General features: G+C 43.9%; 1 protein-coding gene and 1 long non-coding RNA gene across 2 annotated transcripts in view; both read left to right on the top strand.

Annotated features, from left to right (window-relative positions):
* The window catches only part of YTHDF2 (YTH N6-methyladenosine RNA binding protein F2), a 28519-nt gene extending 22466 nt beyond the window's left edge, over nucleotides 1-6053 (top strand). Inside the window, exon 5 of the mRNA XM_050932516.1 lies at nucleotides 5129-6053. Coding sequence (XP_050788473.1) covers nucleotides 5129-5152 — 24 coding nt within the window. The 3' untranslated portion in view covers nucleotides 5153-6053. The remainder of the gene's footprint in view (nucleotides 1-5128) is intronic.
* Nucleotides 6054-10225: 4172 nt separating this feature from the next.
* Nucleotides 10226-13148, top strand: LOC127039217 (uncharacterized). Its single transcript, XR_007770923.1, has 3 exons — nucleotides 10226-10334; nucleotides 10716-10782; nucleotides 11473-13148. It is a non-coding gene; the product is annotated as an uncharacterized LOC127039217 (long non-coding RNA).
* Nucleotides 13149-13376: the final 228 nt, after the last annotated feature.

Below are 13376 nucleotides of genomic sequence, written 5' to 3'. Positions count from 1 at the left end.
TGGTTCCTGATTTCAATTCTGCTGTGTTTTCAGTTCTACTCTGTTTGTATGGCAAATATTAATGAAGAGAATTTGCTCCACCTTAAAAAAGGCAACGTGTAAGTATCCAGGGCTTTATCTCAAGTGTCCTGTGGAGAAAGGGAAGTATGGGCTGACTAGGCCTATTGTAGGGAAGAAACTTTAAAACTGAAGTGGCATTCCACTCGCTGTATCCTTGGTTGATGGGGCTAGGAAATGTATTGTTTCAAATTGGCTCTTAGTCCTTGCCTGCATGGAAACTTTTACTGGTTATCCAGGCAGTGTCTGCACCCACTGTGCAGACACTCTTATTCCAGTGTAAAGGTGGTTTGGTTAGATAAATTAAACCTTTTTCCAAGCGACACACACTAAATCAGAAGAGGCCCCCTTGTGCCAAAATATGGCTATATCTCCATTGTGGAGGCAATGCCAGCATAGTCTCCTAATGTTGAGACAGGCTATGGCAGAAGGGGTTTTTCTGAGTGCAGAACACCATCTCCCCGGATGATATGAGCTTCATAGATGGAAGGACTCTTTTGTCAGCATAGCTGTGTTTTGATGGCATAACTTTGTGGGTCAGGCAGTGGTTTTTCACACGCCCAACCAATGTAGCTATGCCAATGTAACTTTTTCATTGGAGACCAAGCCTAATCATCTTGATGCAGGGAGTTATACTGGGGTACAAAGGCCTGAAGCTAACCAGACACCTCTAGCTGTCATTTTCTGTTGCTGAAGTATGGTAATGGTTAACTTTTTTCCCAGTGCTGAGGGTAGAAACTGGATCCAAAAATGGTTTCAGTGAGGGCCAACTTTTTCAGTGAACTTGAAGCAAGAGATCACGGGGAATGACTAGGTGGAGAAAAGGGGCCAATCAGTAACTGGATGTGAGCATTATTGTTCATGGAGAGCTCATGTGTTGGCAAATTTTTGGTCGTCATATTGACGTTGCATGTTAAATTGTCAGGGATGTTTAAAAAATGTTTTGAGTTGATTTAAATAAGCATCTCTCTCTCTCTCCAGCTTGCTTTTTTAACCCTTTGTAGCAAGCTGGACTCAAGTTCTGTGGCAAAGCCCCTTGATTATGAAGTCACGCAGAGGGAAATTTTGCAGCAGCTGCGTTTAACATTTAAAAGGTTAATGAATCCAACATGAAAACAAATATTAGTAGCTGCTGAGGTTTTTGTTATGGATTTCAATATAATTTACTCTTTTCCACTCTTTTGTTTTTCGCTATGCCATCGTTTTTATCCTGACAATGTATAATTGTGGTATCTCAGTTGTCAAGGGGCAGTTGGGGGTTTTGGCAGCTGGGTAGGGGACAGATGAGGATTTGGCACCTGGAGAACCATAGGAGGTAGTTTGGGATTTTGGAATAACTACCTGCTTCTGTTAAAATGATCAGCAGTAAAATAGTTGACATTTCTACTGTCCCAGATTGAGGTCAATAGAAGGAGATTTTGAAACAAATTGATAAATTGAACAGTAATAAGTCACCAAGACCGGACAGTATTCACCCAAGGGACTAGGAGGGGCTCAGTTATGAAACTGCAGAACTGCTAACTGATATGTAGCCATCACTTTAAATCAGTCTCTGTACCAGAAGATTGGAGGGTAGCTAATGTGACACCAATTTTAAAAAAAGACTCCAGAGGTGATCCTGGCAATTACAGGCCAGTAAACCTAACTTCAGTTCCAGACAAATGGTTTGAAACTAGAGTAAAGAGCAAAGTTATCAAACCTGTAGATGAACACAATATGTTGGGGAAGAGTCAACACTGCATTTATAAAGGGAAATGGTGCCTTATCTATGTATTAGAATTTGCTGAGAGGGTCAGCAAACATGTGGACAAGGGTGATCCAGTCCATATGGTATACTTGAACTTTCAGAAAGCCTTTGACAGGGTCCCTCACCAAAGGCTCTTAAGCAAAGTGAGCAGTCCTGCGATAAGAGGCACGGTGCTGTCATGCCTCAGTAACTGGCTAAAATAGGAAACAAAGGGTAGGAATAAAAGGTCAGTGTTTACAGTGGAGCGAGAGAGAGTGGGGTCTCCCAAGGATCTGTACTGAGACCTGTGCTGCTGAACGTATTCACAAATCTGGGAAAAGGGGCAAACAATGAGGTGACAAAGCTTGTAGATGCTATTACCATATATACTTGATCATAAGCTGGTTTGTTTATAAGCGGATTCCCTCCCTCCCCCTTCCCCCGCCCGCCCGCAGATAGACAAGTAAAAATGGAAAATTTTTATAATCAGTTCAGAAGCCGACCCTATAATTCAAGGGTCAGCAAACTTTGGCTCCCGGGCCATCAGGATAAGCCACTGGTGGGCTGAGATGGTTTGTTTACTTCGAGTGTCTGCAGGCATAGAGGTAAACCTAAGTAAACAAAGTGTCCCAGCGTGCCAGCTGCTTACCCTGATGGGCTGGGACAGCAACTGTTGGGGAAATTTTTTTGAAGAAGCTGAGAGTCAGGGAAGTAACCCCTGTGACCACCTTCCACATGCCCCCACCCCTAGCCCAGGACCCCCACGCTCTCCCCATCCCTTCCCACCTTGTCTGGGGAGGGCTGGGGAGGATGTCTCTGGCCTGGCCGCAGCCTGCTCCAGTGAGCCAGGCCAGGCGGCTCGGCCACAGCCTGCCAGCCCCAGAGCTGCAGCTGCTTCGGAGGCTGGGGCAGAGCAGCATGGCCAGAAGTGAAGAGACTCTGGCCCTGCCTCTTCCCTTCTGGCTCTGCTGGCTGTGCTGCCTCTCCCTGCTCTGTCTGTTGGGGGGTGGGGCTGTGTCCCACGTCTCTTTCTCTGTCCCCGTTCATAAGCCAACCCCCTTCTCTGGTGCATCCCTTTATTACTAAAAAAAAAAAAAAAAAATTCAGCTTATGAATGAGTATATACGGTACTCAAGATAGTTAAGTCCAAAGCTGACTCTAATGCGTTATGAAGGAATCTCGCTAAACTGGGAGACGGGATGATAAAATGGCAGATGCAATTATCAACCATGAATTTCAAAATAATGCACATTGGAAAAAATAATCCCAACTATACATACAAAACGATGGGGTCTAAATTAGCTGCTCTCAGGTAAGAAAGAGATTTGCGGGTAGTTCTCGGAAAACATCTCATTGTGCAGCGGCAGTCAAAAAAGTGAACGATTTAGGGACCATTAGGAAAAGGGTAGATCATAATGCTATTGTATTTAATCCATGGTGTGGCCACACCTTGAATACTGTCTGCACTTCTGGTCACCTCCTCTCAGAAAAGATCTGTTAGGACTGGAAAAGGTGCAGAGAAGGGCAACAAATGATTAAGTGTATTGAACAGCTTCCATGTGAGGAGAGAGTAAAAAGACCTAGGACTGTTCAGATTAGAAAAGACGACTAAGCAGGGATATGATAGGTCTATAAAATCAAAGTTCATGGAGGATAGGTCCATCAGTGGCTGTTAGCGAAGATCTGGGGTTCTCAAATAGGGGTCAGGACCCCTCAGGGGGTCATGAAGTTATTCATGGGGGGTTGCTAGCTGTCAGCCTCCACCAAAACCCCCGCTTGCCTCCAGCATTTAGAATGGTGTTCAATATATTTAAAAGTGTGCTTAATTTATTAGGGGGGTCGCACTTGGAGGCTTGCTGTGTGAAAGGGGTTGCCAGTGTAAAAAAAAAAAAAAAAAAGATTTGAGACTCACTGGCCAAGACGGTCAGGGACACAAACCCCAACTGCCAGAAACTGGGACTGGATGACCGGGAATGGATCACTCGAAATTGCCTTGTTGTGTTCATTCCCTCTGCAGAATCTGGCACTGGCCGCTGTCGGAGAAAGGGTCCTGAGCTAGATGGACCATTGGTCTGACCCAGCATGGCTGTTCTTATGAATCGCCATCTTTTAGGTTTCAGTGCTTACCGCACCATTCAATGCATGGGGCCATTTGCACTGATGTCAGCCTAAGTCTGCTGTTTTGCTGTCATATTGGCTAGAAGCATTGTTGTTTAAAATGAAGGCTTGTACCCTGGATCACCAGTCTTCGGAGCGTGAATTCTGTGGTTGGAGAACTCTCAGGGACTGGGTTTTATAGCCCTGAGCAAGCAACTTGCCAATGCCGAGTTCGCTGAGGGACTGAACACAAACCGTTTTCGGTTCCACCTCTCCTGTTCTCACTAGACATGTGCGTACCTGATCTCCTTCAGCAAATGGAACCCCGCTACCAATTCACTCTTGAAAGCACCCAAATCCCTCCTGTCCCAGGGCAGGTTCACTCTTCCTCCTCCCCACTGTTACCAACTCTCTCTAGCCTGGTAGGATTGAGAACTGGAGGCAGGTCTCTTGGGAACTGCTTTTTGAAGCTCCGTTTACGGGACTGAGGAAGAGAGCCCTGTTTCTCCCAACCAGTGAGGCACTGGAAACCGTCACTGATAACTAGCACAGTGGCTGCCTCTACCTGGCACCCCAGACTGTGTCCAACCAGTTAATTGACATAACATTAGCAGTGAGTAGTTTATTTCACTAGCTGCCCTCCCCCCCCTTGTTTGTGTCCCACTTCTCTTCATTATACTTGGCAGGCTGTACAGAAGTGGAGGAATCTGAGCAGGTTGCATCTGTGAGAGCTGTTTTTTAATGAATTAGACTGGTGGGCCCTCTTTTCTTGCTGTCTGCAAAAGATGTTGCTGGGGATAGGGAGAGGAAAGGAGCAAGGTGCGGGGGGAGGGGTTGTGGTGGCAACTGCTATTATGAAGGGGAAATGGCAAGAGCTGGGAGGCATCGCCCGACAGGATGTAAGTACGTTGTCATACTAGCCATGTGCAGCTGCCCGCTTAAAATAAGCTCCTTCTCCTTGAACAGAAACGGACCGTTTCTCAGATTCAACTTCATTATAATGGACCTCTCCTGTCATAGACCGCTAAATATTAACGTAGACAAACACCCCTTGGGGAAGGTTTTAGGAATACCTAATCCCGCTTCAGCGTGGGGAGGTGGACGGGGTGATCTTTTGACATCCGGTCCAGCCCTGTGTTTTCATGTTCTGTGTATGAGATAGTAGTGAACAAAATCTTGTTCCCTCTTGACCCATGGAAGTTTTGCAAGAGTTCCTCTAAACTAACCATCTTCTCTTTTCTCCTGCAGGAACGCCAAGGCCGTGTCAAGTAAAAGTCTACCCTTCCCACAGAGACTGCAGCAGAGGTTGCATCCAGGATATCTTTCAGAGAGAGAGAGGAGAAAAAAGAACACCCCAGAGCGAATTAGGACTTTTTTTCTTAATTTCATTGACTTTAAAACAAAAAAACCTTACAAACTTGCAGTTTGAAAAAAAAAAAAGTATTGGAATGTCACGAGACATAGGACTAAAAAAACAAAAAGAAAAAAAAATCCCTTCTAGGTAGAGTATAGGTAAAAACTTGTCCCCTTTCTTTGGGCTTTGGTTGTGATTTCAGAGCATATGCTTTGTTTTTTGTCTTTTTACTATGTTTTCCGGATTTGAAAGTCCGTAAGTGGCATATGCCTTTTTTCTCTAATTTTTAAACCCCGCTGCATCCCTTTCTTCCACTTCCCTCGTGCCTCCTTTCCCCCTGGTTTTGAAATTTGCACTTGGAACATCGAGTTGTGACTTTTTTTTGGACATCCGCTGCAGAAAGTGGAAGAACTATTTTTTCCTTCGACTGGAAGAGGAGGAATTTTATGACTTATTTGGGTTTATTTGCCTGGAAGAATCGAATGGAAATTATTGCCAAGGTTGTGTCTAAGGGTGGTTTGTTTTCCTCTGACCCTTTGTTACTCAAAAGTCAAGTACTAGGAGTCCTAAGAAATGTTCTGTTCTTGTGCATTATATGGATTACAGATTAAGTCTGGATTAATTTGATTTAAAGGCTGAGAACAGTGGTCAAAGCTTGTTTTGTTTACAGGAACATGAATTTTGAACGAAAAAATATTGTAAAATGTGTAGTGAATATGTTTCTTCAGTTTCTTGTTAAGCCAATGAGGAATGGGCGTTGCCTTTCTTTTCACCATTAATCACTTCTCAATAATAAACGTGAGATCCTGTTGAGCATCACTTCTGTGTTTCAGTTAGTTTTCAGTGGGGTAGGTGCTGCCCTGGCTGTGGATACGAGGAGGCTGGACATGGGAGAATAAAATTGCAAATGGGGTAGCAGGCGAATACTTCAGTTCCTAACTTCTGGTTTGTTGGCTATTGTGTGATCCCTGCAGGGTTTTGAGCCAATGCTCTAGGCTTCCCCTGTTTGTTTTAAACATTTTTGTTGGGATCCAGTGCTTTTTTTTTATTTGTGTGCATTCTAATCATCCATGGGAGCTTGGTCTCATCCAAACCCTCCTCTCGCTGTTTTGACACTGGCTTTGAAGCAGATCAGTTTGGCCCATGTATAACACAACTGTTGAAACCCAGACCCAGTTACAGCCTGATTCTGTGGTGACTGTTTTCATGTATGTGAACAAGATCAAACTGAACTAATCTATTGCTAACTCACATTACAGCACCTATTAAAATAGAATTGGGGTATGGTCTATGGTAAACAGGTCCAGGAACATAGGAGTTCTGCTAGTGTAGACTGGCCCTAAGTATGAAACCTGGGCACGGGGGACTGACTGGTACAGCTGAGGTTTGCCTGATAAATGAGTGCAGCTGCTTTGGTTAACATGCCAGCTTTTTGCATTTGGAGGCCTGGCTTCCAAGGTGCCAGGCACAGTAAGTTTGATCTCTGAACATTTTCCTACATTACAAATAATATTTATCCCCGAAATGCCAGACTCAGCAGGATGTCCCTATTTAGGAAGGTCAGAATGGGTAGAACAGGAGTGCTCCAGATCGGGAATGAGGTGCATTGATGCAGCTGTGTAGAGAGCCCAGGAGTGGCCTAGCAGGAGATGCTGCAGGTCAGGACTGAGGTGCGGTGTTCAGTCTGTGAAGGCCATAGCTCTCCAGTAGTTGCATGCACTATGCCTGGCTCCAGCCTACACTATAACATTCCCTCTTTCCCAAGTACAAAAAGTGTCAGTGTCGAATAATGGGATGTATTAGCTATTCAGTGAGTAGCTTAGGAGACCCTACCAAAGCCCTTCAAACACATAAGGGTGGACTTGGGTCCATGCTCTTCTTTTACTGTGAAATAGTTTGAGATCAAGAATCCAAAAATCCAACTCCCCTGATTGCCTTTTTTTTCTCTCTGCTGAGCAGGCGGCAAACAAAATGAGCATCTGAGCTCTGGAACAGTACTTCATTCTTGTTAGTGAAATGGGATACTGCTGAGAGGGAAAATGTCATGAAAAATACCTTGTGGTTATTAAATGGGTGTTGATTATCAAATGGCTTTCACTGTTGCTAGCTGTCTACTCTGCATTTCCTTCACCTGGGGCAAAGGAACTGTTTCACTTCCTGATTCTCCTGCATTCGCACTAGCTGTTGTAGTGGAGGTTCTCTCACAGAAGGGGAGATGTTTAACTCCACAGAACCTAAACCTGTTAATTGAAAAGCTTCATGGGGAAAAAAAACTTTTTTCCAGACTGGAGAATGAAAACCTTCCCCACTTTTTTTCGGGTCTACACTAATTTAACAGTGTTTTCTCTCAAGGTCACAGATATAAAGATGTTCTATTAACTGCCTGATCGCCTGCTTACTGAACAGACCACCCTGGGCTCTGAGATTAGGATTTTCAAAGAAGTTGAGGGGACCTTGATGCTCAGCGCTCATTGGATTTAATAGGATTTGGGCACCTCATTCCCTTGTTTTCTTTTGAAATTTCCAGCCTGGATTTAATCCCTTGATTTCTTCATCTGTCCTACTGACTGTTCCCTCTTTGCCCCTGCTCAGCAGTGTAAATGCAAATTGATCTGCGGTACCCTGCTACAAACTGGTGTTCTGTTGGGGAAAAACTTGATCGTGGAAAGTCTGCATAGTTCTTAAAGCTTCATGACCAGGGCAAAATAGCTGGAAGGAGCATCTATATTGTACATTATTGAAGTGGTCCTGTCAATTTAAGCATACTTTATCTCTGAAGATGTCTTACCTACTGCTGTTGTGAGTAACACCCGAGTCCCACAAGCCCAAAAAGAGAGAGGTTTCTCGGTATCAGTCCATGCAATTCACAATGCTTTGCATAGTCAGTTTAATTGTTCCCTTCTGTATAGTCAGATCCCATTTTAGGGTGGATCTTCACACAGCAATGGGAAAGATGTGTTAAAGGAACAGAAAAATGTGGTTTGAAAATCCCATAAAATTTTACCAGGATTCAGGCTCAGATGTAATGCATGAAACTACTTTTGCCTTTCCTTTTTTTTTTTTTTAATTTAAATGAACTGTCACTTTAAACAGTCTGCGACTGCACCCAGCTGATATGCCTCATGTAATTTGAGATGGCATTTGTTCCCTTGTGTTAGCTTCAGGTGAGAGTTAAAATCTTCTTTTCTGAACCAAAGCTGACTTAGTTGCCTGGATGTAGTACTTTAAAGTGTCTGTCTTGTCGTTGCTTGTCACAGGGGTCAGCCCACCTGTAGCTCTGTGGGATTAGGACCCAGGTTTGTAAACCAGCTCTGAGGTTTCCCTGCAAGGAGAAGAAATGAAGCTGTCATATTTCAGCAAGGTAGGGATGGTTTTAAACTTCAGGTGCAGGGCTGGGGATCAGGAGCTGCAGCTTTTTCCCCCTGGATCTCACAAATGTCTCCAGTGTTGGGCAAGTCACTTAACCCCTCTGCAGTAAAACTGGCTTCATAAGCATAGGCCAGGTATACTTTAGTCTGATTGCTGCATGGAAGGCACTTTGGGATTCTCGGATGGAAGGTCTTATTGGGTGCAAAACGCCGCCATTGGAGCAAATACAATGTTTAAGCCACTTGACACACATTTTACAAGAAATATCAAAGGAAGGACCAAACAGATGGTGCTGAGAGTAAAAAGATAGGAGGGGTGTCTGTGTGTGAGAGAGAAATGGGGATTTCTGATGGGTCTAAACCAGCTCTAACCTCTTCCTAGATGCTGATGGGATTTGGAGCCTTTTGGGTGGAGCTATTGTAAAATGTGTGGGCTACTTTTGAGGGATATTTCCAGTTTATAGTGCACATGTGCTACCCAGATCTACTCTTCAGGGTTGCGTTCCCTGTGGAAATCAGCATAGACCCGATGGTGCTGAGTTCCACATGGCGTCTGAAGGCTTTTCTGTATAAAGACTTAGTGCAAGGCAACCGGAGATGTAAATCTGCAGTCCACCAAGTTGCTGGGTGGGCCTTGCTGCTGCGCCCTAAAAATTCTGTAGTCTGCTTTGACCTATTGCTATAGGGGGAAGCAAAGAGACACATGGGAAAATCTGTGGTGCAACAGAGTGAAGGACAATAAGGATCTGAAGTGTATTAAGAACCAAAAGAATCCTAACAATGGTATTGGTCCATTACTAGATGGAAACAGTAGATTTATCAGTCATTCAGAAAAGGTGGAAGTGTTCAGTACATATTTCAGTTGTGTATTTGGGGAGAAAAAGATGATGTAATCAGGCAAAAAATGAGGATGCTCTTTCCATTCCAATAGTAACTCCATGCTATGTTAAACAGCTGCTGCTAAAGTTAGACATCTTTAAATCAGCAGGTCCACATAACTTGCGTCCAAGAGTTTTAAAGGAGCTGGCTGGACCATTAATGTTGATTTTCAGTGTTAACACTGGTGAGTTCCAGAAGACTGACAGAAAGTTAGTTGTTAAAAACGGTAAACGGGATGAACTGGATAATTATAGGCCTGTCAGTCTGAAATCAATCCCAGGCAAGATAATGGAGATGATGATCTGGGTGTCTCTTAATAAAAAATTAAAGGAGGGTATTGTAGTTAATGCCAATCAACATGGGTTATAGTTTGACAGGATCTATTTTCTAATTTGATATCATCTTTTGATGAGATGAGTTTGATAGATAAAGGTAACTGTTCTAATATATTTAGACTTCTGTGAGGTAACTGACTACCGCATGACATTTTAATTTTAAAAATGAGTGATACAAAATGAACATGGCACACATTAAATGGATTAAAAATTGGCCAACTGACAGGTCTCAGAATGTAACTGTACATGAAGAATCATTGTCATCAAATGGGTGTGTTTCTGGCACTGGATATATAGGATTCCTATACTGTGATAGTCAGGTTGTATGGTAGGTCACATCCAGGGATCTTATTACAGATCTAAGGAAGCTTTACTTTCTAATGAGCTGTGGCAGTGCTTTGTGTTGTGAATTGCAGGACTGGTTGCAGGATATGACAAAAGAAGCCTTCCTACATTTGGGTAATCTTGGTTTTTGTCCCCAGGCCATGTTGGCATGACACACAATGATCTCCATAGGGGTAAGTGTGAAAATGTTGATTTGCTGGAATATTTTTACTTGACAAGGACCATAGTTGTAGAATTCAGTAATTTCTCAATGGATTTCCATAGAATATTCGCTCTCCCTGAGCTAAGTGGGTGAGCCATGCAGTTTGATCATTACCTAGTTCCGAGATTCTATTGTCTGTTGATAGCACGATTCCACCTCATTGGTAGCATCTGCTGCAAACTGCTCACTGAACAAATGGCTCTGCTGAGCTGGAGAACAGGCAGCTCTTGATGCAAAACAGGCTTTCTCTGCCGGGCTCGCTTGACTTTGGCTTAGTAAAATCTACTTCTAAGAAGTCACAAGCAGCCCATTTTAAATAGGCCTCTCTGGTTTCTTATTTCTCTTTTTTCAGCCACCAGAGGGAGTGTCGCACACAGTTTCTCCCTGCTGAAGCAAATGGGGGTGCTGTTACAGAGAAGGTAAGGGGCTCCCATGACCCTTGGTTGCCTAGATTGTTCCATTCTGAGATTGGTTAGCAATGAGACCAAAACAGGTGACAAAAAGTGACTTAACTTATTGATTTGCCAGGGGACTTGGGCTCCTAAGCACCACACGCATTTGAAAATGAAACCGCACATCTAGAACAGTCAGGCTGGGGATCTGACTTCTCCTTAGGTTTGAATTCCGTTTCAAGCCTCTCCAGACAGTGCAGTGTGGCCATTTCAGCATTGGCCTTTGTTGTTGTGCCTGCTAACGCAACCCAAGGCAGGTTATCGTTTCTCCTGTTGTCTTTCTCCTGCTCCACCCTCCCTGTGAAATGAAACTTCGCTTATTTTAGAATATATTGCTTGAGAATTCTCAGGGAGCAAAACCTGTTCTGCAAATGCATGTGGTTATAGTCTCAAGGGACCTCCTGTATATCACAGACCACTCAGCACCCACACACTAAACCTAACAGTCAAAATTATTGTGAAATATTACCGCCCACAAGAGACTAGAGTACTCTGTGCATTAGACAGAGAATAGGAGGGAGTGAGGTGCACCAGTGCCTGAGGCCAGAAGTTACGTGCCTAAAGTTAAGCATATCCTTAAATGATTGCAGGATCAGGGCTTTGAACTGATCTGTAATAATGTTACATTCCTAAATCTTCTTACCTGCCTCTTTGCAGCATCTGTGATGCCATCAGCCGCATCTTGCTTGGGTGGACTGAACAATTCTGGCTTCAATTTGGGGGGGGCGGGGCAGGTGTTCACTTTTTGTCTGAGTGTCCCAAAACCACACCCACGTGGTCCAAGAGAAATTCTTATCAAGAGCCAGAGCACAGCAAGTGATCACCTTGATATCCTTTGAGCTGCTGTTGGGGTTTTTTTAAGCTTTCTGGGGATGTGAATTAGATGCATCCCAATGTGTCTATGTGCACTGGAAGATCTCTCCACCTGTGAGCATCTTGAAATCTGGATTGGCCTCTTGGTAGAGTGAGAGGGTGAAAAGAGTGGGATTTGGTGTCAAGAATGCTTGAAATGTCAACAGTGTTGTGTGTGTGGCTTATAAGGCCTTGTCTAAATACCAATGTGCAATGCTTTAACTAGACTGGTATATCTAATGGTGGCCGGCCTTCCCTAGTGGGGATGTAATTATTCCGATACAAATGGTATCGCTGGGAATATGGGAAGGGGGATAGCTATGCTGGTATAGGGCATCTTTTTGCCAGTATAATTGTGCCCGTAGTACTGTAAATCACAAAACCCCTTAGCTGAAATAATTATACGGGGTGTAGACCAGGCCTCATTTTAGCATGGAAGGGGCTATAACAGTTCCTTTTGCTGGAGTCCTCATAGCTGTATATGAACCATTAAGCCTTACAACAGGAAGTTAAGCGTTATCCAGATGTATGAGAAGATCTGACCGAATAGAAGAGGCGGGTGGCTTGCGGCCCAGAGCGCAGGTTCTGTTGCAGCGTTGCCATCTCCATTCTACTGAGTCTTGTGGTGTCTGGTGGTTTCTCTTAAAGCCCCAGCCCTTATGATTATATGAGAATCTGAGATCGATATGACAGTATCCTGCAAGTCTCCTGGACAAACCTTATGGAGTTAATAATTTTGGGGTCCATTGTATTAAAAATGCAATTTTGTGTTGTGGAATTGTATGTAACTTCACTAGGAGGCCTGAGGAACGCAATCTCCAGGAGCATTTAGGGACTTGAAAGGACTTTTGGGGACGATATGTACGAAGTGAATTTCCCAGGCAATACTTGGGGTGAAGGGAATGCAAATAACCCATCTCTGAGTCTATCCTTCTGTAGCTGAACCTGGAGCAGAGATCCATTGTCCGCCTGATTAACAATCTACAGTCGCTCCAAAGACCCCAATGGGATGGACGAATGTCTCCCAAACTCCCGAGCATTCTGGTTCTGAGCTAAGGGTGTCACGAACTTCAAAACCCCGCAGAGGGGTTTTCATGTGGTTTCAAGGACTGCTGGAGCCAGGGTGATCTCTGGTAAGCTCATTAGCATACATGTAGGTTCTTTATTGTTTTTAATGTTGTTTTTTTTCTCTGTAATGCTTTTACCTTAGGAATAAAATATGCTTGCTTTGCTGTGTGCAACTTATACCTCTGGCATTTACAGTGTATACTGTCTCCGAAGAGAAGGCAAAAGAAGCCTGCTTAGGCAGTCTGCTTCTTGCTGGGGATTTCACAGTGTAGTCAGGAAATACCCCAGTCAGAAGGGAAACGCGTCTCCACCCAAGACAGCCCACAACTGAGGGGCCGGAAGGCTAGAGTTGGGTGCCCTTGCTGCACCATCAAGGGGGAGTACAGGTGCAGTTGCCCTGAACTAACACTTGTCTGTCTGTCTTTTTGGTTTTTTAAAAAAGTTTCTAGCCTTGAGAAGCTAGAAAGCGTGAATTCTAAGGCTCAAAACCCAGAAGGTAAATAAAAAGAATCTGACATTTGTCATTTTTAAAAAGTCACATGAAATCTGAAGGCTTGGGTTGGTCATGCCGTGTGCAGCAGCGAACGTGTTCCTCTTTACGGGATCTATGTTTTTTTAACTCAATAAGATTTCAATGTTTG

The sequence above is a fragment of the Gopherus flavomarginatus genome, chromosome 22 (assembly GCF_025201925.1).
Source record: "Gopherus flavomarginatus isolate rGopFla2 chromosome 22, rGopFla2.mat.asm, whole genome shotgun sequence".
Lineage (NCBI taxonomy): Eukaryota > Metazoa > Chordata > Testudines > Testudinidae > Gopherus > Gopherus flavomarginatus.
Note: the sequence above shows the minus strand (reverse complement) of the source record. Positions and strands in the feature narration are given on the sequence as shown.